The following is a 25,956-nucleotide window of genomic DNA, read 5'->3' as shown; positions in this document are numbered from 1 at the left end:
TGGGCAGAAAATGAGGAACCCACAAAGAAAAGTATACTGTCAATAGAAGCTAAGTATTTCAAGAAAAAGGAAGTGATCAGCTATGTTAAATAGCATTGAAAATTCTAGTAATGTGAAAACAAAGCTTTGGCATGAGCACTTACTTGCTCAGTGGAGTGGTGGGAGACAAGCCAGATCACAGTGGATTGAGGATTAAAGGAGAGCTGAGGAAGTGGAGACGATTCATTTTAAGAAATTAGAGGGGGAAGTGGGGTCAAGGGAAAGTTCATTTCTGTTTCTTAAGATTGGAAATACCAGGGCATATCTGTTTTCAACTCCAGAAGGGAGGTAGAAAGAATGAAACTGATCAGACAGGAGAGAGAGGAGATTCCAATAGCAATGTCACTGAGAAGGTGAGGGTGTGATCCAGAACACTTGAGGAGAGCTTGGCTTGGCTAGAAAGGACTCTTCTTTCATTATAGCAGTATGAAAGATGGAAATTATAGGTACAGATATAGGTAGGTTTGTAGATTTTTTTGGTGGCAAGATGATAGCATTCCTGGCAATCTGGGTCACATTTATCTATACGCATAACAGTGCATGAGCTCAGCCTTCCCCTAGGCCTGGTACAGAGTAGGCACTCAGTAAATACTGGTTGAACATTAACTGAGAGGAAAGCCGACAACTCTTGTCACAGGGAAGCTTTGCAGGGAGGGGGAGGGGTATATTGGGAGTGAAATATACAAGAGGCCTTTAAGACAGTGAGGATGGGGAGAGAGGCTCTCACCAGTGCCAACACCCAGCCTGACCCCTCCCAGGAAGTCATTGCTGGCCAGGGGCTCCCGGTCCCACACAGTCAGTTCCAGGCACATGTGTTGTAGATCTTCCAGGCTTACACCATTGTAGACAAATGTATGGTTGTAGTGGGGATTCAGGGTCTTCTTCATCACAGGAGTTTTACGCTTACTGGCCTTGTTCCTCATAGGAAGGAGGTATCTGGCAGAGGGCGGGGAGTAATCAACAACCTACTCAAGCTGGCAATATCTATCTAAATTCCCCTTTCCCCTACCACCAGGTCTAGCCCAGAAAAGTGAGTCAACACTCAGATCCTAGTACACACACTCCCTCCTTTGAATCTGCTGAAGCAGAGTTCCTACTACCTCCACTAGATCATTCACCTGATTCCATTCTTTAACCTGGAGAGAAAATGAGTATAATGTTATTAGTGTGCTGTGTCTATATTCCACCAAAAATGGGTTTTAAATATTTCCTTCCATTCCTATTGGGCAAGGTCTTCTTTAAATAAAAGCAATCGTAATAACTATAGGCATAGCCAAACATGACTTGCTAGAGAACTTAAATCAGTAGAATGGTCTATAATTGGTAGAAAACCAGCATTGCTTAAATATTGTGGGGAATCGAGTCCTGAGTTCCCAAATCTTGAGAGTCAAGGACATAGATTTTTATTCAGGATTAATTAAGAGCATAAGTCTGTAACAAAGGAAAAGTCAGCCCTATCTGTCTACCAGCCTTCTCTTTGGAAATCAACACTACAGCCCAGTCCAAACTGAGCTCAGACCAGGACACAGTGGGTAGCGGAGGTTTTGCCATTACCTAATTTCAGGAACAAAGTTGGTTTCTGGAGGCGGTAGGACACAAAGGATAATATCCACAGAGAAAGGTTAAATTGGGTTCCTCTCTTAGCTCTCTTGTCCTGAAACTGGTTAGTTTGGTGCTGGTCCAGGGACTCACCCCTTGACAAAGCTGTCTGAAGTCCCTCCTGATTTGGCAGCTGTCAGGTTCTTGGCTTCTTTGATCCACACCTGGAGCTCTCCCCCTTCCCCACCTTTACCTGTAAGGGATGTCAGCCATAGCAAGTGAGCCCCTATACCTCCAGATTTCTCTTGAGCTTTATCTACGTAGCATTTCCATTCCTTGCTCCTGAAGGCAGCAAGCTCCATGATAAATGGACTACACCTGACTTGTATTCTCAGCACCTAGCACAGTGCCTGACAGTAAGCAATAGGTGCTCAATTAGTAACAACAATCACAATAAATGCTTAATGAAAACTGGCTATGTGCCAGATTCTACATTAAGCATTTCTCAAAACCACCCTCAGATATAGACTATTACTGTTCTCATTTTATAGATGAGAAAATTGAGGCTTAGAGAAATAAAGTTGCCTGATACTTGTTGAATGATTTTTTTAAAAAGGGAACTCCTCCACTTATGTTCTTGATCCCTTCAGGGACTCATCAGGAGTCATCAATTCACCCCCCACCTCCCATTTTTGATATCTCTTTCTCTACTGGTCCCATCCCCTCAGTCTAAATATATGCTAATCTCATCTCTTTTTTTTAAAAAGATCCTTTTAAAAGAAAATCTCCCTTTAACCTTATTTCCTTTTCAAGCTATTCTCCATGTCTCTCCTTTCTTTCACCATCAATTATCCTGGAAAAAAAAAAGTGCACACTCACCACCTCTTCGTCTTTGCCTCATTCACTCAGCCTAGTTTCTAGTGAAATATGGCTTCTGCTTCCACTAATCCACTGAAAATGTAACCTAATGCCGATGAGCCATGTCACGATGAGTCACGAACTGTGAGTTCTCATCTGGCCTGACTTCCCAGCAGTATTTCAATATTCTTGACAACTGCTGCTCCCTTCTTCTTCAAGCTCTCTCTTGGCATTGCTCTCTCCTGAACCCTCTACCTCACCGACTTTTCTTCCTCTCTTCATGCTTCAAAATGTTGCTGTTCCCTATGGTCCTATCCTTGCCTCCCTTCTCTAGTCATTCTGCACACCCTCCTTGGGGATCCCAAATCCTACAGGATTCCCCAAATCCTAAGATGAGACCTTGCTGAACGGATATTTTTAAGAACTTTGGCTTCCCATTGCCAATGGATCAAGTTCAACTCCTTACCATTAAGTTCAAGGCCCTTTCCATCCGGCTCCAGCCTCATCTCCAATTCCAGCCCCACTCTCACACCTACATACCATAACTCCAGCCCCACTGAAATAAGGAGTTCAGTCCCTCACACTCACCCACAACCCCACATTTACCATGCCTTTTTAACACCTTTTTTCATGCTATCTCCTCTTCTGGAAATGCTCTTCTTGCCCCATCCTCTTCCTTTCTGCCTAGTAAAGTCTTAAGTCCAGTTTCATCATTGCTTCCTCTTTAAAGCTCTCCCAAATGGAAGCAGACAGATTTCATCACTCCCCTATCTGTGTTCTTTTAGCATATGACTGCCTTTCTTGCTAAACTAAGCTCTTCAAATGAGGGCAAATATCGTGTCTTATTCATCTACATATCCATAGTCACCAGCACAGTGCCTAGTGTGTGGATTTTCCCTTCCTCAGCCTTCAGCTTCCTATCCCTCATACTTCACCTCCCTTTCCAACCACCTTTTCTCAGCTCCAAAGTTTCTATTCTGTTCTGCCCTCTTAGTAGCTTCCCATAGCTGGACCAAGACCAAGTCAGTTTAATGACCTAAAATAAAAAAAAGAATGCCAACCCTAAGGCATTCCCTTCTGGTTGAAAAAGTCAGAACAGGCTTACTTAGTAAAGGAATCTTCCCTGGAAGATGATCCAGGGCACATCTCAATCTGGTCTCTCCAACAGTGCTAGCCGCTAGCCAGCACCGCCTCACATGGATCCTGTGCAGAAAACTAAGCTAAATCCAGGGCCCCAAAGAAAACTCACTCTTTTTCCGGTCACCTCCAACAGGGAGTTTGGAGGCTGGGATGTATTTCAATGAAACCACCAACTCGCCTTTGTGTGATGGCAAGCCAGGCGGTGACTCAGCACTGATCTGAAACAAAGGGAAACCCAACAGGTCAAGCTGGGCTTCTCAGGAGGTGTTGGGACCTCTCGCTGAGGAGATTCTAAAATTACCCCCGAGAATAGCTTCACAGCATAAGAGGATCCTTCTCCTTATGAATACACTCCAGGGTCCCTGGGCCATGGCAGCCACAGGTTTCTAAGGTGTTTCTTCAGAAGGAGCTGCAGAAGAACGAACAAGAGTCTTCTGCAATGCCCACTATTTTGCTACCTTGGGGATACAGCTACTAGATTCCAAATACCCTCAAAGGTCTTCAGCAAGGTTGCCACACAAACTCACAGGGTACCGACACCATGATGAAGAATCTTGCTGCCAGCACTGTTAGTAATAGCCAAAAAGTAGAAACAATCTAAATGTCAATCAATATAGAAAAGGTTAGATGAGTGATTTTAATGCCCTCATATGGCATATGGCATGCAATCAAAAAAGAATGCGGTAAATCTGCACATGTTGACATAGAAAGATACCCAAGATGTATTGTTAAGTCAACAAAGCAAGATCAGAAAAGTAGCCCACTTACATTAAAACATATTGATATTTGTACATGTGAATATATATGTACGTAAATAATGATTATTATCATTATCACTATATAATGCCAGTCACTGTTATAAGTACTTTAAGTATATCATTTTATTTAATCCTTAAAATAGTTCCCTATGAGATAGGTAGAATTAGTCCCATTTTACAGATTATGGAATAGAGAGGTTAAGTAACTTGCTCAAGGTCACACAGTTAGTAATTGGCAGAGGCAGGATTTAAATTCAGACAGACGGGTTCCAAAGTCCATGCTTTTAACCACTACACTATACTGCATAGAAAACCCAAGAAGGACACAGACAAACTTAACACTTGTTCCTTCTTAGGAAGGGAGTGAAATGGGGGAAGGAAAGAGGGCTTTCACTTTTTACTCTGTATATATCTATAGTGCCTTTTTAGTGAGAATGGCATGTATCACTTACATGATTTTCAAAGATAAAAAATGTTTTTTGAAGAGACTTTGCACAGATTTGAGGGTTAGCTGGAACTCTGTTCCAAGGATTTGAATACGCCAGAATTTTTAATTTTACATTTATTTCTGTTACTTTTGATGAGCTATTCTACCACTAGAATCTAAATGCCAGGATGACAGGAATCAAGCCTATTTTGGTTCATCCTAGTATGCCTGACACTTAGCAAAGTACCTGGCACATAGTAGGTACTCCACAAATATTTACTGAATGAATGCAAGAGTGAATGAATGAATGTCTTGGATGAGCAGCAAGTGGCCTAGCTCATTGGCTGTGGACAGAGCAGAACTGCTTCACTCTAGTGGCTCTCTTGGTGGTGGCTCTGTTCCTTGTGCTCTGGTATCCAGAGCATGAGCTGGTGCAGACCAGAGGTGCCCTTTCACCTGCCTGTGTTCCATGGGGCTCCTCTAGCCTAGGTCCTCACCACTAGGCATACTGATGCCAAGAAGGCAGAATCCCCATTGGTTTGGAAAAATGTACCACATGCCCAGAATGCACAAAGTTCAGCATATGGAAGAGATACAAAAGAATAGGGAAGTGGATGCCAGGAAGAGAAAACTGAATGGGAGCAAATGGATTACTAGGGCAAAAAAAAAAAAGAGAGAAAAATCAGAGATAATAAAGGTAGAATGTTTTAAATTAAAAAATATATGTGATACCAGAGTGGCCTTTTTTGTTGTTTCTAAAATGTCTACACAATTTATTAATTTCTAGATTGTGAACTTCAGTGGACTCTTAAAAATTGGAGTTTAGCCTTAGCAGGAAATTGGCATATTGGTTTCAGTAGCCTATTTTCATTCTGGCTCAAAATAATTGCAAAGAGCAAATACCTTCATGGTAATGCAGTTCTTTCTTTTGACGTAAAACATTTTTATTAGTAGTTGTTTATGATGGTTTACAGTGACATTTCCAATATAATTACATCAACTGTAGACCCCTGAGAGAATGACTTGCATGCCAAATGCTTAAGCAATTCTAAATTTCTTATAAGATACTATAGTTTGATGATAATTGCTTTCCTCTTTTTATTAGTATTTAAAGGGATAGATTTAATGTTGTTACTATTTTTTTTAGAGGGCAGTGGCTATCAAAATATTGGATGTATATTTCCTTTGACTCAGCAATTCCACCACCAGAAATTTCTCCTATAGTTACATTCACAAAAGAAGGCCAAGACATGTCACAGCAGAGTTTCAGCAGCAAAAAAAAAAAAAGCAATTTAAACGCCCATCAGTGAGGGAATGGTAAATAAATAATAATACAAGCAATTATACTACACAGCAATTAGAATGGGATAGATCTGTAAAGTGATGGCTTAGAAAGATGTCCATGATAAATGATAAATTGTTAAATGAAAAAAATGAGGGATATATACACAATGAGATTCATATGAGCCCATTTGTGTAAAAGGGAAAAATATAAATCCATACATGTGTATCCATGCTGCTTAGTACAAAATTTCTATAAATATATCCAAGCAGTTGATAACAGTGGTTATTTCTAGGGAACGGAACCTACTCTTCTTTTTATACACTTCTATGTTGTTTTAATTTTGAACCATGTGCATATAAATCCTTTTATTCTTAATTTTCTTAATAAGCAATATATGTAGACATGGTAAAAAGCTCAACCATTATAAAAGGGCATATCGAGAAAACTAAGTTGCCCCCACCACAGTCTCTCTTCCTAGAGGCAGCCACTACTACTAGTTTCTTATCTATCTTTCTAAAGAGATTCTATGTACCATGTACCATTTTTAGCATTTAAAATGCTAGTGTAAAAAAATTTTACAGAAGAACCTTGCCATTGAAGAATTCTGATAATCAAGAAGTCCTAGCAATTTCATCTTAACCAGAATGACAGTAACCTATTGAATGTGCATTATGTGCCAGGCACTGATGGGTACTTTGTATACAATCCTGCAAGAGGGGAATATTATTATTATCTCCATTTTATAGATGAAGAAACTAAGGCTCATATAAGTTAGGTGACTTACCTAGCTGGCAAATAACAGAACCAGGATTCAAATCCAGGTCTGCACTCAGACAACAGGCACTATCATGCACACTGCTACCCTCTCACCTTAGATGCCACCCCAAAGTAAAATTTTCCCTGGCTTGTGTGACCAAGAGCACAGTAACTGGAACTCCATGAATTGCTTTACCTCCTGCTTCTTTAGGGAAAAGATTAGTTTGGAAAGAGCGCAGATTAGGATACACCCAAAAGGTTAGCGTAAATAAGAAGCGCAAGTTAGGATGTTAGGATACGCCCAGACTCTGGAAGGTGAGGAAGCAAAGCTTGGCACACATATGAAAGACTTTTCAAAGGAAAACCATGGCTTCATCCTTTGGGCTACACAGAAGAGATTACTCACACTCGACATGCAAGTGCATCTGAAATCACGGTCAGACTCAGAAACCCCAGCAGGGTGCGCCAGAACTCAACAGAAGACTACATTCAAAGACGTTACCGACACGTATCAGCAGAGGTCACTGCAGACAATTCTACCTCAGATCCAAACTGTAAGGAGTTGTTAAAGCCAACTACCTTTCCATGTAAAGGGAGGCAATGATCCAGTTTCTTATCAAGCATCCAGGAATCCATCTGGACCTCTGCCTCTCCAAGGAAAGTGTTTCTTCCAAAACGACCATGATGCCAAACCGAGAACTGCAAAGTCCTCTGGGCCAGGAGAGACTCTGGAATCTCATACTGTGAAAGAACAGAAGTCCAAGATGGTTAGTTCATGGTAATTCCTCAGAATAGATTATTCCAAAACCTGAGCGACCATATCCAAAGTCCACAGTCCTGAATATCAAATTACTTTAGTCCCTAAGCACTTTGAGTTTCCTCACTCAAAGCCTCCACTTACCCCATTTCACAAAAACCTACCATATTCCATGGGAAGACTTGGAAAATCAATTTTTCCTTGAGTGGGTGAGAGAACACTGGAACATTCAAAAAGAAATGCCACGCAGGCTCTTGATCCCAAATGACTTTCTAAAATGAGATTTGTGGCCAGGTGAATCTCCAGCTTCACAACAATCCAAGGAAGCCAGATCACCTTTTTCTCTTCTCGGGAAGATCGGGATGTGAACAGATGCCTATAGTGTATCCTCAGACATGAGGTACATGTACATGCTACAACCAGCCATGTAGCAGAGGAACAGCTACAGCTTAGCGCACAAGACAGAACAAGTTCTCCTACCCTGAGGATCCAGATACTTACTCTGAAGATCTCATCATAGAGTGGATTGACAGTATCCCGCTTGATGCTGGTTTTTCTTTTTCCCTGGCGGGACTTGTCAGGCAGAAGATAAGTCTTCACGTATCTAGAAACCAAGGAGAGTAGGGAGTAATTTGCCGTCTTTTCTCAAGCCCACTCTTCACTTCCTTGCTCTCCACATACATATGCCATGACGAAACGAAAATGTCACATCAAACCCTCTTAGACATGTCATTCTTGCATTTTCCCTATCCCGGTCCCTTTCCCACATCTCCCCTAAGCGATCTCAATCACACTTCCCTGTCTGCCCAGGAAAAGATAACCTCAGTTCAAGAGGGCCCAGAGAGATGGTAGGGTCTGAGCTCTCTTAGAGCATCAGTCAGATTCCAGAAGCACTCACGGGTTAGAGCGCTTCTTGGCTTCATCAGCATAGGCCAACTCGTGGCACTCCTTCACATGGACAACCAGAGTCTGTGTTTGCTTCTCATACTTCAGGGAAAAGGCAATCTTGCCAGTCACAAAGATGTTCCCGAAATCACCAGCTTCGCTGTAGATGCTCATCATGCTGCCGATTGTACTCTGAAGAGAATGTACCCACAAACATCTGGTGAAGGCATACTCCCCCTGCCGCTTCGCTCACATCTTCCCTCAGGATAAAGCTAGTCACTGAACAAAATACAACTTTCAGAAGCCCCTGCAACAAGTCAGTACTGCCAACAGTCTTGGACACAGAGTATAAGACAGAGCTCGTAGCACTCACAATTGTCTGGGTTAATAAATCAGCCCATGGCTCCCCTAGGCTCTTAGCTTCTCTTCTGCCTCTCATTTTACACATTTTATTGTTAATTTTCACCTGCCTCAGAAAGTGGGCAAGGAGTACAAGTAAAGTGCAACTATGTCCATTTTTGGTATGTGTTATATATGCTAAAACGTTGGATAGAAGGGGTCACTTACTAATTAAAACAAGACCTATAAAGAAAAGTGACTGCATCAGAATTGAAGGGAAAATCCCACCAGAGGTGAAAAGACATCTTCCTCTCAGGTAGTAACTGGCTCTCCAAGGCCGCCGTTCTCTTCCTGTGTGTGAGCAGGAACAAACTCGACTCGCCCTGGTTCCTGATTCTGTTTCCCCTATGCATCACTCTTCATACTTATGACAGAACTAGGCCCTGATTCTTAAGTGTCCTTTTAACTTCATGATTCTGATTGGTATTGTTGCTCCTTACTCAAACCCTGATGCCAATTAACCCTGCCAGGGCCCTTCTCATGACACTCAGTGCCCTGGAATGTGAGATTTGGAGTGGGCCCTGATGATGAAATCTGATGTTGCTCACTTCATGGCCTGAGCACCTCTTTAAGGAGAGAAGCTATGGGCAACTGTTCACAAGGCGGTGATGAAGAACGTCTCCAGCCGTAATTACCTGACATAAAAATCTCCAGGGCAGAGGCTGAGGAAGTCACCTAGCTGTGCACTAAGCAACTATGGTCCAAACTGAGGATTGGAACAAATACACCTCACTTACCTGGAAAGAGGGATGAGGAAGATTTCCCCAGGTCCGGACTCTGCTCTTGGGAGGCACTTCCTTCCTTCCTTGTACCCCAACATGCCTATAACCACAGAACTAACAGAACTTACCGAGGAGGAGCCACTTCGCATGCTGCTTCTAGCTAGCTTCTGGCGATGCAACTTCACCAGGTGGTCAATGTCTTCTTCTTCTTCTTCTTCCTCTTCCTGGAACAGTAAAATATAGATTCACAGTTAATAAAAATTTTTTAAAAGTTCAAAGACTAATATCCTTCCTTTAGTAAGAGCCCTAATTGTCGCTAAGCTCTGAGGTGTCATGTGGACATGTACGCACATATCCTTATTTTTACATCTCCTGATTTCAGGCTTCTACACTATATTACAACCATCTTTCTCAAATCTCAAAAGAATAAAATAAGAATATCTCTTTCCCATTTGACTGCCCCAACCCAGCCATCCCTCTACATTTTAATCAAAATAAGTGTTTATTTGAGCCCCCAACCATATACCAAACACTGTATTAGAAGACAAAAGAGACAGCGAAGACAGTCTTCTTCTTTAAGCAACTGAGCAACATTTACTTTAGAAATTTGGGGGAATCAAGATTCATGTTGGTTTTTCCTAAAGAATTAAATAGGTTGATTGAGAGTATCAGCTACGACAGTCAACTCTAGATATATAAAATTTCATACAGTGACCAAATGAAATACAAGGGTACCTACCATATCCACACTGAGGCCTGGCACGGATTTGCTTCTGTCTCCCAAGAAGCCGCTTTCATGCCCCACATCTTCTGGGCGAAGATCAATCACAGATTTAGTGTATTCTGAGTGGAAGACCAAAACCCCATATCAAGAGAGACCAACTCTTCTCCATATCAAGAATACATCAAGGGTACCCAGAACATCAATTTCAAAAGGCCATGAAGGGAAACCAGCTACCTGAAGGCCTGAGGATTCTTCTGGTGTTCTTCTTGAATATCATTTCACTCTCATCAACAGATACCACATTTTGACCTCCAGGCTGAATTTCCTAGGAAGGAATAGGGGCAAGGAAATGGAAAAGGACAGTTGGGTAGGTGGAAGGACGGAGTAAGGAAGGATAGCCTTAAGAAGAAAAACGCTCAGATTTTCGGTGAACTATGACAAACTTAAAGGAAAGATCAACTTAATCTTAGGAATTTAATTTAATCCTAGGAAGTAGTACAAAATCTATTTGCTCACATGTTTCAACCAAAACCTTAGATCAATGCTCTCAAGTGAATCTGAACTAAAGTTTGTTTAGATGAATTCTTGATTTAAAGGAAAAAGAGAGAGAGAGAAAGCGAGAGAGCGAGAGAGAGAGAGAGGTGCTAACCAATAACTAAAGCTTACCTTTTCCACTTGAGATTTGGGGGCAGACATCTTCTTCCACTCTGGAAAGAGGCCAGATTTATCCAGAGAGTCTCTCCTAGAGGTAGACACGGAAGTTATAACACAATCACCTCCTCTTCTCCCCCTTCTCTCTAGGGACCCAAGCTCCATGGAAGAAGAGCCACTGGCTTGGTGTCACTGTAGTAACCAAATCCAGAAGGTAAACTTCACATCTGATTTACCTTGAAGGAGTGTAGACGATCAGATAAGCAACTTTGTGTAAATACAACCACTCACACCCCCACTCCTAAGGGACAACAGCATCAGTTGCTGCTGGTCCAGGAAGACTCTTCCAAGGTGGAGCAGGCTGTGGAAGCTAGCATGCTCCAGAAAACTGTGCTGAGAGCCAACTGCAGAGGTGCTTACTGGAAGACTTATGGCAAGGTCAAAGAAAATACTTCATTCGACTTCCCAAGGACAAGTCAGGAATACTGAAGGCATCCTGACTCTAGAGAACAAAATGAGAACTCGGGTTGGGTGGAGGTTCAGGGACTGGCAGGGATCTCACCTGGACGTGCTATCTGAGTCAGCCGTGTAGCTATCCAGACTCTCACTCTCAGCCTCCAGCACACTCTTCCCAATTTTCAGCTTGGTCACTTCAAATGGCATACTAGAATAAAAACCAAGAGCTGATATGTAAAGGGAGTGGGCTCTCCTGCCAGGAGGAGTCAGGCTTCCTCCTAGCCCACTCACAATGGTAGCCTAAGTGATTTTTCTAAGCTAAATATTTGAGTACACTTTTAAAACTTCTCAGTGGTTCCCCACTGCTGTTGGGATTCAGTTAAAACTCTTTAGCATGGCAAGAAAATCCCTAATGTTTGACCCCTACTCACCTCCCCAGACTCATCTTTCACCCTCCACCTCTCCTTATACTTTACATTCCAGAATGATGAAGCTGTTTTGGTTCCATGAATATGCCAAAGCTCTGCCTCTTCCCTCTTTTCTCTGCCTGGGATGTTCTTTCCACAATGGCCATCTTTCTTCACCTGGCTAAATCTACTACTTCACGTCTCTCCTTATATGTCAATTCCTCCAAACCTCTCTGACCATGCTTCCACCCCAAGTCTAGATTAGTAACCTTCCCATGTGCTCCTAAAGCATCCTGATTTCTTGGTGGCAGTCATCACACATGTAATTATTTGTTTATGTCTTTTAAGCAAATTATTTAATTTGTTCAATAATTTTTAAAAAATGATTTGTTTAATGTCTTTCTCCTCCATGAGACTAAGTTCCATGAGATCGGTGACCACATATCTTGTTCACTGCTGTGTTCCCAATACCTAGAAGAGAAACCAGCATAGAGTGGGCACTCAAATATCTGTTGACTGAATTCTTGACTAAATGCCCTCAGTGGGGCTTAAAGTATATACATAAGTAAGCAGTATGTTTTGAAGACAGTAGTCAGATGACCATAATTCTTTCTCAGCTGAATGAAAGATGACCCTGATCATTCAAAACAACAGTCCTCATCTCTAGAGGGAAGGACACAATTCCTAGGCCCCTTACCTGGAGGAATTTGTGAAAGCAGCAAGAAAAGGAGAAAAATAATTCTTCCTCAAGTGTCTCAAGGAATTTCACCTGGCTGCTAGGACCCCACATTCTCCTGGTCCTCTGACCTCACTGGCTGCTCCTTCTCAGTCCCGTTTGCTTGACCTTCCTCATCTCCTAGACCTCTAATCTTTGGATTGTGTCCAGGCCTATTCCCTGGACTGCTTCTCTTCACTATCTAAAATTACCCCTACATGATCTCATCTAGTCTGATGGCTTTAAATAGCCTCTGTAAACTAATAACTCCTAAATTTCTCTCTCACTCAAACGCCAGACTTGTATTTCCAACAGCCGACTTGACATCTCTGCTTAGATGTCTCAAACGCAGCAAGTCCACAACCAAGGCCTTAATCTTCTCCCAAACCTGCTCTTCCCTCAATTTTATCAAATGGCAACTCCTTCCTTTTAATTTTCAGGTCAAAAATCTTAAGAATCATCCTTGACTCCCTCGTTCTCTCACAATACAAATCCAATCAGTTAGCAAATCCTCTTGGCTCTATCTTCAATGTATATCTAGAACTGACCAGTTCTCACCCCCTCCACTGCCATTATTCTGGTCCAAACCACCATCATCTAACTCCTGGATGGTTGCAATGCCTCTTAACTGAACATTCTACTTCCGTCCTTGTCCCCATACGATCTACATACATACAACAGCCAAAATGAGCTTTTAAAATATAAGTCCAATATAGAATTACCATATGACCCAAGAATTCCACTCCTAGGTATATACCTAAGAGAACTGAAAACATGTGTCCACCAAACACTTGTACACAAATGTTCACAGTAGCATTATTCACAATAGCCAACAGGTGGAAACAGTCTAAATTTCCATCAATGGATGAATGGATAAATGAAATGTGGTGTATCCATACAATGAATTATTATTAACAATAAAAAAGAGTGAAGTACTAATACACGTTACAACATGGATGAACCCTGAACACATGCTAAGTGAAAGAAGCCAGACACAAACAGCTTTTTGTATGACAGTCATACAAACCACATTTTGGATGACTCTACTTATGTGAAATGTCCACAACAGGCAAATCCATAGAGACAGAAAGTAGATTACGGGCTGGGGGAAATGGGGAGTGACTGATTAATGGGTGCAAGGTTTCCTTTTGAAGTGATGAAAATGTTCTGAAATTAGATAGTGGTGATGATTGCACAACATTCTAAAAGTACTAAAAGCCACTGAATTGTACACTTTAAAACTTTTTAAATGATTAATTTTATATTATATGAATTTTACCTCAATTTAAAAAAAGGAAAAATAATATCATGTCACTCAGAGGTGTCTTTCTCACTCAGAGTAAAAGACAGAGTCCTTAAAATTGCCAGTAAAGTCCAACATGACCTGCTCTCACCTCACCTCTGTCCTCATCTCCTGCCACTCCCCCCGGCTCACTCAGTTCCAGGTTACTCAAACATGCCAAACACAAACTCACCTTAGTGTCTTTATCCCTGATGCCGCCTCTGCCTAGAATGCTTTTCCCCCAGATACTCTCTGGGTTTGTTCCCTCATTTGGTTCATGTCTTTGCTCAAATGTCACCTTATTATTAAGACTTTTCCCTGGCTATCCTAAATAAAACAACATATGTACACATGCTTTCCCATGCTCCCTATCCCTTTAGTCTACTTCATTTTCTCCACTGCACTTGTCAACATGTGATATGATATATTTACTTGATTAGTTATTGTCTGTGTCCCCTACCCCCAGATCTAAGCTCCACCAACAAGGGACCTTATGGTGTTCACCAGCATATCCCACTACCTAAAACAGAGCCTGGCAAATAGTTGGCATTCACAGATATTTGTTAAACGAATGAACTAATAAATGAACAAAGAACAAAGTAACCAAAATCTCTAATGTCTTAGGCAGGAAGGAATGAACTTTCCAAGTGAGCACATGATGTTTGAGATAGCTCGATGAAAACAGACAGCAGGGGTGGAAATCCTAGGGCATGAAGAGGGGAAACAGCGGTCATTTCTTGAGAGATGTATTAACTTTATAGTCCAAGACATAGCAGGGAACTTGATTTCATTTCTACTTCAGAATCAATCTTTTCCCCTCTTTGCCCGAAAGAATACAGAAGCCAAATTAGAACCATTCCTCTAGAGAGGTACTTTAACAATGGTCCATGAAGAGGGTGTTCTGCTTGTATTTTTTCCTAGATTAATACGTACTGATCCAGGGCTGATACAAACAACCCTAGGGCAAAAAAGCAATTATTTGACATCTGTGCAGTAAAAAATAGACTAAGAGATGGGAGTCCTGGGCTCTAACTATCTGTATGATCTCAGGTAAATCACTTATCCTGCTTTCTTTTCTGTAAAAATAAGGGGGTTGAATTAAATTATCTCAAAGGCTCCATAATTTTATGGAAAAGGATCATTTATGACCACTTAATCTGTTTCCATGTTTAGGACAAATAAGAGTCTTCTGGGTCCAATGAGACGAGAGGTCATAGACAGCCAGAAGCAGTAGGTTTCAAAAATTACATTCTGACCGATGATGTCAGATGTGTTAATCACGTTCAGGAAATAAAAGCCATTCTTATCCTTATCCACAAAGGAAAAAGGGGGCCTCATCACCTAGAACAGATGAGTCACCCACTCAAGGCCGTGTGGATAAACTCGCAGGACATACATACAACAAAACATGGTACAGGCAGCAAAGAGAATGAGGTAGACCCTTGGTGCTGACATGGAAAGATGTTAACGTTTTTCTATAATTTTCTCCTTTTACACCTTGAGTTATTTAAGTTAGTGAACATCTATTACTGTCAAAAGTTTCCGTGCACCCCTTCGTAATCCGTCCCTCCCTCCCTGCCCCTGTCCCCAAGTATGTGCTGATTTGCTTTCTGTCACTAAAATTTAGTTTGCATTTTCCAGAATTTTCTACAAACAGAATCATATAGTAGTACATCCCCTTTTTTCTTTGGCTTCCTTCACTCAGCATGATTATTTTGAGATTCATCATGCTGTTGCATGCATCAGTAGTTCATTCCTTTCCATTGCTGACTAGTAGCCCATTGTGTAAACAAACCACAGTTTATCCCTTCACCTGTTGATAGATATCTGGTCGTTTCCAGGTTTCGACTATTACAAATAAAGCTGTATGAACATTCATGTCCAAGTCTTTGTATGGACATATGCTTTCACTTCTCTTGAGTAAATATCCAGGGATAGAATGGCTGAATCACGAGGTGGGTGCACATTTAACTTGTTAAGACACTACTAAACTGTTTTTCAACGTGGCTGCACCGTTGTACATGCCCACTAGCAGGGTACGAGAATCCCAGTTGCTCTTCATCCTCACCAATAATTGGCACGGTCAGTCTTTTCAATTTTAGCCATTCTAGTGGGTAGAGTAGTATTTCATTGTGATTTTAATTTGCATTTCCCTAATGACTAATGATGTTGAACATCTTTTCATGTGCTTATTTGACATCTATATATTGTCTTTGGGGAAATGTCTGTTCAAATCTTTCGCCCAGTTTCTGTTGGGTTATCCGTATTATTGAGTTTTTAAAGCTTTCTTTCTTTTTTTTACTTAACATGTATATAGAACAACCTTCTTCAAAAAAGAAGTTAAAATTTAAGAATCCAACCCATATTTGTACATTTAGACAGTCTGGTAATATATACACCAAAACTATTAATGACTATTTATAATTGTCTGGGGCAGAAGCAGTGAGGTTACTGGGAACTCATTTTATATTTCTATATTGCTTTCCAACAATCATATAAAACATGATAAAATCATTTCTCTTTGTTTGAGGGGAAGTTAGGAAAGAGAAAAACAAATAAAAAGCCAAAAATTCACCAGCAGCAACGAAATGAGGAAAGGAGTAAAGCCTCAAGTCATAAAGTTCAAAAAGTCACAGCCAAGAAAACAGAAGAAATATTCAGCTCAGAAAAACTCCTTCCAGTGTGGAGATGTGCAGACCACGTGAGTAGGCAGTCCTGGGATAAGTTAAGGAAAACATAAGTCCTCAAGATCTGTGGCCCCAAGTATCACTGGGGGACCCCAACAAAGGCAGACGAGACTGCTGGGGTATGTCATCTCTTGTGGCACTGGTTTGAGCTAGAGGATGCAGCCAGAGCTGGACTGAGTGAGCCCAGACCTTTAAGACAACTTCAGGAGACCAAAACCCAGGACCCCCAAGTTGCCTTTTGCCCCTCCCCTCGGGTTACAAAACAGAAGTATATAGAACTCAATGTTATCTCAATTTAAAAAATGTAGGAAAAAAAAAGAAAGCAATATTCTATCCTTAAACTAAAGTATAGTTGTGTGGGGGGAAGAAATAAATTGTTTCAAGTTGATGTGAGAGGCCTGTCAAGAAGAATTCACACACACTATATCAGAGCAAATAAAAGACGTAGACAGAACTTCCCATGTTAAACAGGAGCAAAATGAAAAGAAACGGTCAGGCAGATATATAAATATGCCATGGGCTGCGGAGAAATAGAAACAACTTGTAAGATGGATGAAGAACCCATTCTGGAGAAGAATATAACCATAGGAAAAGAAGTAGATTTCTTGCGAGTGCTTTATACTACAGAGGAACTTAATATGAATATATATTTGATAAAGCACAAGAGCTCAAATACAAGATGATAAAACAACAAAATTAGAGAAAAGGCAAGACTGAGAGCAAAGAACAAATTAAAACCTAAACAAGATGATTCATTCAAATAAGTAAACTAGATACAGGAAAAAGGAAGGGAGGGAGCGAAGAAGGGAAGGAAGAAAATCAAAGTAATAACAAAGAGGAAAGGGTTGGGCTAATCGTGGTTAATTGCTTTCATCTTTCTCTTTTTCTCTGCATGTGATAGTTAAAGAAAAGGACAGAAATGGAGGATAAAGAAAGGCAATGTCCCTGAGGTGGAGAACTTAACTAACGAAACAGAAAAAGAGTTCAGAGGATACAATGCAGAAAAATTTTCCAGCAATGAAGACAGAACTCATCAAGGACACACCTCATATTAGGGAAAAATCATACAGGATAATCACCATTGAGATACATCCTTGTTAAGTTACTAAACTTCAAGAAAAATAAAAGGAATTTTTCAAGCATATACACACAGACACACACACACATAGAGTAAATTACCTACAAGAGGCTAGCTGGCCTCAGACTTCTCCACAGTTACATTCAGTGGCAGAAGACAATGGAGTAATGTCTACAACATTCTGAGGGAAAGAAAGTGTGACCCAAGAATATAGTATCCAGCCAACAGATTGTTCAAGTATAAAGGCAGTAGGAGACATTCTTAACAGGAAAGAAAGAAAGAAATACAGCACCCGCGAGCCCTTCTTGAAGGAACTTCAGACAACCAAGAAATAAATCAAAGAATTCAGAAATATAGAGAAGCCATAGTCCAAGCCTGACTGTAAGCACACAATCCTTTTAAATACGAACTAAAACTGAACAAACAGATAAAACAAGCAGATGATTTATGGTTGCATAACAGAATATAAATGTTTTAAGTCCTGACAAAGTAAAAAATAATTTGAGTAATAAAAAGTGGGAGTAGGGGAAACAGTTGGGAGGAAGTGTAAGAAAGCTAATCGCCTCTTTCATGGCAGGGAGCCCACCGATAATGTTTAGTATTGAAACAGGTAGATTTAAAAAATGACTAAATGACCATTTGACCCAGCAACTCCACTCTTAGGTATCTACCTAAGAGAAATGAAAACATATGTCCACACAAAAACTCATAACGAATGTTCAGAACAACATTAATTATAACTGCCAAAAAGTGGAAACAATCCAAATGTCCATCAACAGATGAACAGATTAACAAATGTGGTATACACATATAATGGAATATTATTTGGCAATAAAAAGAAATGAAGTGCTGATACATGCTTCAACATGGATGAACCTTGAAAACAGTATATTAAGAGAAGACAGTCACAAAGGACCACACATTACATAATTCCATTTAAACAGAATGTCCAGAATAGGTAAATATATAGAGACAGAAAGTAAATCAGCGATTGCCTAGCGATGGGGAAGGGCAGGAAGGTTGGGGGGAGTGATAGCTAAAGGGTACCGGGTTTCTTCTTAAAGTGATGAAAGTTCTAAAATCAATTTAGGTGGTGGTTGCACAATTCTGTGAATATACTAAAAACCATCGTACTGTACACTATAAATGGGCGAACTGTATGTTATGTGAGTTACATCTCAATAAGGTTATAACCAAAAAGACACTAGAAAAAAATGACTAACTGCTCAATGGTTTTAATAATATTTTTTCTTAAACTTAGAGGGATATTAATGACTAATATTTTTTACGGTAAAGAAACATTTGCCTGAAGATTAGCAATTCTTCAATTTTATTTCAGTATTTTATCCTAAGTTCAAGCAAAATTAAACAGAATTTTTTTAGTATATTATGATCCATTATTATAAAGGTTTTTCAGTCTATCCACGCACCCATCTCTCTATCTATATTTATGCACAAAAGATATCTGAAATAATTTTCACATAATGTGAATAGTGGGGTAGTAGGAATTTGAGTGATTTGTTGTTTTATTTATTATTTCCTCTACTGGTTAAATTTTTAATAATGAGTATGTGTTATTTTTATTTGTATTCAAGTTGCTCTTATAAAGAACAAAGTAAATATGCCAAAATGTTAATGTTTAGATGTGGGTAGCAGGATTAGAAATTTTTTTTCCTCCTTCTTTATTCTTTTATGTACTTTCCAAATTTTCCTATAATGAATATCTACTATTTTATAAATAAAAGAAACTAAAAAAAAAATAGAATTAAAGGGACATGTAGCATTTCTCTAAATGATTGCTTGGTTCTTACCTGGCCTCCTTCTTTTGCTCCTGAATGATCCTTCTTCCTGGCCAGATATCGCCTATCTGTGGCTGATGAAGGAGGGCCTGTCCCACTGTCTCTCTTTTATTCACTTCAAAACAAAAGCACGGCAGAGTGGTGATGATGAGTGGGGAAAGGGAAACACACTGCACTTGCAGACGGGACGGCAATACAATCTTTATATTTCCCACAAACAGGCTGAGCCCATGGAGTGAAGACACCACCAGTAAGAATACCCTAGGATTCCACACCAGAGGATCTCTCACTGAGGTCAAGCATCTCAAGGAACCATTTCCAGACAGGTCTGGTACCTGCAGGTTTGCGGCGCAGGGACATCCTGATTATCTCACTGCCTGTGCGGTAAGCAAAGCGATTCACTTTCTGGTCATAAAACCAGTCTCCAGTTGCCTTCTTCAGCTCTCTGGGATGGAATAAAAGAAAATAACATATGGATAAAAAATGGCCCTTGTTATTCAACCAACAAAGGCTGAGGAGAGAAATTCTCATCACACCTAGAGGCCTCATTTCCCCTCTCTTCTCAGCCATAGACAACACTCACATTTCCTTGGTGCACACCTTGCACCTCCAGGTACCATTGCTTTCCTGGATGCGGCAATCCCGGCACACCAGGTGATTACAACCCCGACAAGTGTTGGTCCTGGGAGTCAAACGGCCCAGGCTTTCCTGGCACCGGGCACATGTCCTATCACTATAATGTTGGCTGCCCCTCTTGGCCCCCTTCCTTTTCATCTCCAGTAACTCATTCTTCAGTCGCCTGCCAAGACCAAAAAGAGAAGCACAAGTGGATTCAGAATCTGTATAGGCCGGATGGAGAGGGGTTGAGGTGTAGAGACAGTAAGACTATTTGGTTCTGTGAAAGCAACAACCTCAGAGCCCAACCAGACCCAATGAGGGGTTGTAAAGCTCATATACAAGTTCCTCTGAAAGTCAGATGAGGGGTATAAGGAAAAGTCCAGACATCATTGGTCAAAGGCCTGGGAACCCATGGTTTTCCTGGGACTCTTACCTAATCCTTTTCTCGTCCGCTTTCCGGAGCTCCTCATCTCGTTGAATAACACTGAGGATCAAATCCCTTTCCAAGTCAGACAGAAAAGACAGGTCAAGTATCTCCGACATGATTTCTTCTATTCCTTCTTCTACTCTTCTTTCTTCAAAGCAATCAGACCAGGAGAGCTACGAGTTGCCTGAAATAAGATAAGAACTAATTTCACACAGGTAATTGACTCAAGAATAGGCCCACAGCCCTCGAGCCTTTGGTTAAGCTACTTCCCCCTTGAGCCAGGCTAAAGAGACAGCATAGAAGTATCTGATCTTTCTACCGTTCCTACTCCCACCTGAATCCTGCCCTGAAAATGAAGGGGCTTTGATTTTTCAAGAAGAAAAACTCATTCATGACTCTGGGAAAGAGTTGCGTCTTTCAGCATAATCATCTTAGTCTGGAAAGAGCACAGAACAGCTGAGTCAAACACCCCCTCCACCAAGTGGATCCTCAATCATCCTATTTTCAACTTTAAATGTTTAAATGAACTTTAAATGTTCTCAAGTCCCAAGTCTATTAACCCAAATAATCAGACAGCTAGTCTCTGTAGTGGAGGAGAAAATCACATGGGGACTCCTGCCAATTGAAGCCCATTTCTCCTTTCCTCACTAGCTTCCATGTTCCTAGGAGTCAGTCAGCTTTCTGCTACACTTCAAAACTTCCATCACCTACTCTATCTCCTAAAGTTCTTATTGTTAACACTACCTCAAGAATATCTTCAGTCATTTCCCGCACATTTGCTGAGCACCCACTCTGACAGGCTTTGTGCAAAGTGCTGGAGATACAGAGATGAGTAAGACACAGTTCCTGTCCTTAAGAAGTTCACAGAGTAGTAGGGGAGACAGATATATCTAAATACAGTACAATGTACAAAGTGCTGTCAGAGGGATAATAAATTAAGTGTTGTGGGAACTTAGAGAAGGAAGTAACTAATTCTATCTTGCATAGAGAGAGAAGAGAGAGAGTTGTATACATGAAATGTTTTACAGAAGAGGTGGATTTTGCCTTATAGAACAGAGTATGTTTGTTGGTGGGGGAGAATGGTAGGAAGGATAGGTTGGGGCCAGACTTTATAACTCTCAAATACTCTTAAAAATTAAGAATTTAAAAATTTATGACATGGACAATAGAAATCCATCAAACACCTTTGTTCCTACTTTGTTTTTCAGGTTGGGAAATCACACGATCAAATTCATATTACAGAGATCACTCTAGCTATAGTGTGGAAGATTGATTCAAAGAACAAATTTAAGTGGCTTGGTAGTACATAACACATCGTAAAATATGCATACTCCTTAGCCAAGCAATACCACTTCTAAGAATCTACCCAATAGAAATAATCACACACAAATGTGCATTCAAGGGTAAATGTACAAGAATGTTATTGCAACATTATTTGCAAGAGTAAAATGAAAAAGTTCTTTTTTTATTTTATTGAGGTCACACTGGTTTATAACATTGTGTAAATTTCAGGTGTACATCATTATATTTCGGCTTCTGTATAGACTGCATCGTGGTCACCACCAAAAGTCTAGTTTCCATCCATCACCATACCTATGTGCCCCTTTACCCCTTTTGCCCTCCCATCATTCCCTTCCCCTCTGGTTTACATCAAACTAAAAAGCTTCTTCATGGCAAAGGAAACCATCAATAAAATGAAAAGACAATCCACCAACTGGGAGAAAATATTTGCAAATCATATATCCAACAAGGGGTTAATTTCCAAAATATATAAAGAACTCATACATTTCAACAACAAAAAAGGAACAACCCAATCAAAAAATGGGCAGAGGATATGAATAGACATTTTTCCAAAGAAGATTTACAGATGGCCAATAGGCACATGAAAAGATGTTCAACATCACTCATTATTAGGGAAATGCTAACCAGAACTACAATGAGATATCACCTCATGCCGGTCAGAATGGCTATAATTAACAGGACAAGAAATAACGAGTGTTGGAGAGGATGGGGGGAAAACAGAACCCTTGTACACTGCTGGTGGGAATGTAAACTGGTGCAGCCACTATGGAAAACAGTACGGAGATTCCTCAAAAAATTGAAAATAGAAATACCATATGATCCAACTATCCCACTACTGGGTATTTATCCAAAAAACATGAAATCAACAATTCAAAAAGATTTATGCATCCCTAAGTTCACTGCAGGATTATTCACAACAGCCAAGACATGGAAGCAACCCAAGTGTCCATCAACTGATGAATGGATAAAGAAGATATATACAATGGAATATGACTCAGCCATAAAAGAGAAGAAATCGTGCCATTTGTGACAACATGGAGGGACCTGAGGGTATTATGCTAAGTGAAATATGTCAGACAGAGAAAGACAAAAAGCTCTTTAACAGAGGAATCATCAAAACAAAATAATACTTCCATATAATGGCATACTATGCATCCATCAAAAAAATGTAGTAGATCTGTATGAAAATACCTCCCTGAGTGAAAAAGAAGTAGTTGCAAGACTATACTGTATGATCTCTTTGGTATTTATCTATACATTTGTATATGCAAAGAAAAAGGTCTAGAACAAAAACCAGTATCATTGGTTTCTCTTGGGGAGTAGAATTGGGAGGGGCAACTTTCACTTTTTATTTTATATAGCTCTGACTTTCTAATACGTCTTACTTTTAAATATCAAAAAGGAAAATTCAAAGGAGACAGCAGGATTATTGCAGTAGTCCAGACAAAAGATAATCTAGGTTTACTAAGTGTGCTTCTAACCAACTGGACAAGTCATTTTATTTCTGTCATCCTCTAGTTTCTCATCTACAAAATGACCTACCTCACAAAGTTGTCAAGAAAATGAAAATCCGGTAATATGTGTTAAAGGGCCAATCACAACGTTTGGAATACATATTTGGAGTACACACACTCACTGAATCTGCTACAGGGCAGGCCTAAACCAGGGCAGCAAGCCAAAGGGACACAGAAGAGCTTTGAGAAGTAAAATCAACAGAATGGAGTGACTGAGAGGATGAAGAAGGCGAAGTCAAAGATGCCTACCTTGCACGTCTAGGTTAAACAACTGATGCTAGCGATAGCCCTAACAGCCATAAGGATTATAAGAGAAGAAACAGGTTTGGAAGTAAGGCAAGAAGTTTCATTTTAGTCATACTGAGTTTGTGCTGCATACAGGATATTCAGGGAATTAGGCCCAGAAGTAGTTAGAAGCACAGGGCTGGACCTCAGGAAGAGAGACTGTATTTGAAAACAGAGATTTGGTAGTCACAGGAGTCGAAGAGCCCGAGAAAGACATAGTGAAAAGGGAAATGAGGATTATACTTACCTTCTGTGCTCTCTCTTGAAACTAGACTACAAGCCCTTTTCACTTTAAATTTTTTTTTTACTAACTACCTACAGGACAACAGAGAGTATAAACAACACAGCAAACTATACAGGTTCCTGAAACCTCAACATTTTCTCGAGTTGGCTATTTCCTGGTCTTTATTGAACTATAAGACACTAAGCCTCTTTCACAGTCCCTTTCTTAGGCAGTCTTGAGGAAGAATTCTTAGCTCTTATCCCCAAGAATATATATTCTCCATGAGAACAAGGACTTTTTAATATTCTTCGATGTGTCTGGCATAGCACCTAACACAATATTTGGCTCACAGTGTTGCATATGCCACCACTATTGTTGATCATCATCACCCCAACAGTTCCATTTACTGAGAATTTACTCTATGCCAGGTAACAAGTACTTTACATATACTAACTAATCTAATCCTCACAACAACCCGAGAGTGAGGTACTATTAGTATCCCCAATTTTATAGATGAGGACTCAGGAGAGGTTAGGTTAACTTGCCCAAAAATAAACAGCAAGCAAATGAAGTTGCTGGGATTCAAGCCCAGGCAATCTGATTCTAGAGCTAGTGCCCTACTGGGTCCCTCCAGGCAGGATCATGGCCAAAGCAATTATAAAACATTGAACAGCGCAATCAAAAGCATTGTGGAAATGAATTCCCATATGTGTGATTATGGTTGAAGCACTGGCCAAAAAATCAGCAGCTCCTGGATGAAAGAGGTATCCCCAGTCGCCTGGCAGCTAAAGACCAAGGATGGCCCAGGCACAAAGGGAATGAGAACAAAACTAGATTTATTAGAAAACTGGTGCTTATGGAGAGGCAGCAGAGTTCTGTGATGAGACAGGTACATTGGCACAATTACTTCTGATAAGTAATATCAAAAGGCAGGGAAGTAAGAACATCGCTGAGATAAAGATAGCACCATAAGAAAACAGAACTGCTTATATTATACATCTTCCCTTTATTTTTCACTCCCGGCCTTGACCAACCAGAACTGCCCAACTCTGAAATCTTAAATTCAAGGATCCCCACTTTCCAACCACATCTCACTCCCACTATACTGTTCTTCAACCTCATCAAGACCACAGTCTCAAGCCCACCCTCACTTTTCTCTTGGTCTACTTGCCTCCTGCTGATCTTTCTTCCTTTCCTACCCATCCTGGACTCCAGACACCTCAATGTTTGTACCACTCTCACCAGTATCTTCCATATCCATGTACCTTGATCTCTCTGCCACAACTGCCCATCAAAATCCCAAACCTGCACCAATGCTGTAGTCTGCCTTGTCTACTTCTATACCCAGGTCCTGCACAATTCCTGGTCTCCAACCTCACCTGGACCCTCACTGTCATCCACAAATCTTTTTACTTGCCTTTAGTTCAGTTCCCTAACCTAGTCCCTTCGGGTTCTATTTTAAGCCTCCCTTCATTGCACACTCCCACTTCCCTTTCCTCCAGTCCCATCAGACACCCTTGTCTCACACCTGTAAAACAAAATATTTTCAGAGCCCACCAGCCATGACCTTCATCAGCTCCCTGTCTCCTCTCCCCCATCACTTGCCAATCTGACTCCTTTCAGAAAAGCCACATCCCATCTCCTGCCCTACCTTCGACCATGGGTTGCTGTTATTTCCAACACTAACCCTGTTCCCAGCCAGCTCACTTGAGATGGGATCTTGTGGAATCAGTAGTGGGGAGAAGAAAACAGAATAAAAAAAAAAATTTAAAGGAAAGGAGGAAAAATAAAGCATAGAAAAAAATGAGACAAATAAAAAGCAAAAAGTAAGATGGTAAAAACAAGCTCCAACATACTAATAAACATAAAAAACGTGGGGGCAAAAATCACTCTTTAAAATACAGAGATTAACAGACTGGATAAAATGTAAAACTCCACCTATGTGCCATTTTACAAGGGACACATCCAAAACATAAGGACAGGAAAGATTAAAACTAAACAGATGGGAAAAGATATACCAGGTAAATGCTAACCGAAAGAAAATTGAGGTAGCTATATTAACATCTAAAAAATAAAACTTCAAGACAATAACAGTATTATAAAGGATAAAGAGGATTACTACATAGAGTAAATAAACCTGTATGCACTAATACAACATCTCCAGACATATAAAGGAAGATTAAGGACAACTAGATAGAGAAATTGAAAAAACCGACCATCAAA

General features: G+C 40.4%; 1 protein-coding gene across 4 annotated transcripts in view; it reads right to left on the bottom strand.

The window, feature by feature from the left end:
* Window positions 1-25,956, bottom strand: part of SYTL4 (synaptotagmin like 4) — a 48,927-nt gene that overhangs the window by 2,785 nt on the left and 20,186 nt on the right. For 2 of the 4 annotated variants that reach the window (XM_046673958.1, XM_046673959.1), the window contains exons 2-16: window positions 20,416-20,593; window positions 19,948-20,163; window positions 19,700-19,809; window positions 19,377-19,479; window positions 11,503-11,604; window positions 10,956-11,031; window positions 10,524-10,614; window positions 10,305-10,408; window positions 9,694-9,789; window positions 8,458-8,636; window positions 8,061-8,163; window positions 7,382-7,543; window positions 3,686-3,794; window positions 1,732-1,831; window positions 767-975 (exon numbers count right to left, since the gene is read on the bottom strand). In XM_046673958.1, the coding sequence (XP_046529914.1) occupies window positions 767-975; window positions 1,732-1,831; window positions 3,686-3,794; window positions 7,382-7,543; window positions 8,061-8,163; window positions 8,458-8,636; window positions 9,694-9,789; window positions 10,305-10,408; window positions 10,524-10,614; window positions 10,956-11,031; window positions 11,503-11,604; window positions 19,377-19,479; window positions 19,700-19,809; window positions 19,948-20,163; window positions 20,416-20,525 (1,870 nt within the window). In that variant the 5' untranslated portion in view covers window positions 20,526-20,593. The remainder of the gene's footprint in view (window positions 1-766; window positions 976-1,731; window positions 1,832-3,685; window positions 3,795-7,381; window positions 7,544-8,060; window positions 8,164-8,457; window positions 8,637-9,693; window positions 9,790-10,304; window positions 10,409-10,523; window positions 10,615-10,955; window positions 11,032-11,502; window positions 11,605-19,376; window positions 19,480-19,699; window positions 19,810-19,947; window positions 20,164-20,415; window positions 20,594-25,956) is intronic. The other 2 variants (XM_046673960.1, XM_046673961.1) reach the window with 2 other exon arrangements.

Source organism: Equus quagga, chromosome 10 (genome assembly GCF_021613505.1).
Source record: "Equus quagga isolate Etosha38 chromosome 10, UCLA_HA_Equagga_1.0, whole genome shotgun sequence".
In the NCBI taxonomy this organism is placed as follows: domain Eukaryota; kingdom Metazoa; phylum Chordata; class Mammalia; order Perissodactyla; family Equidae; genus Equus; species Equus quagga.
Note: the sequence above shows the minus strand (reverse complement) of the source record. Positions and strands in the feature narration are given on the sequence as shown.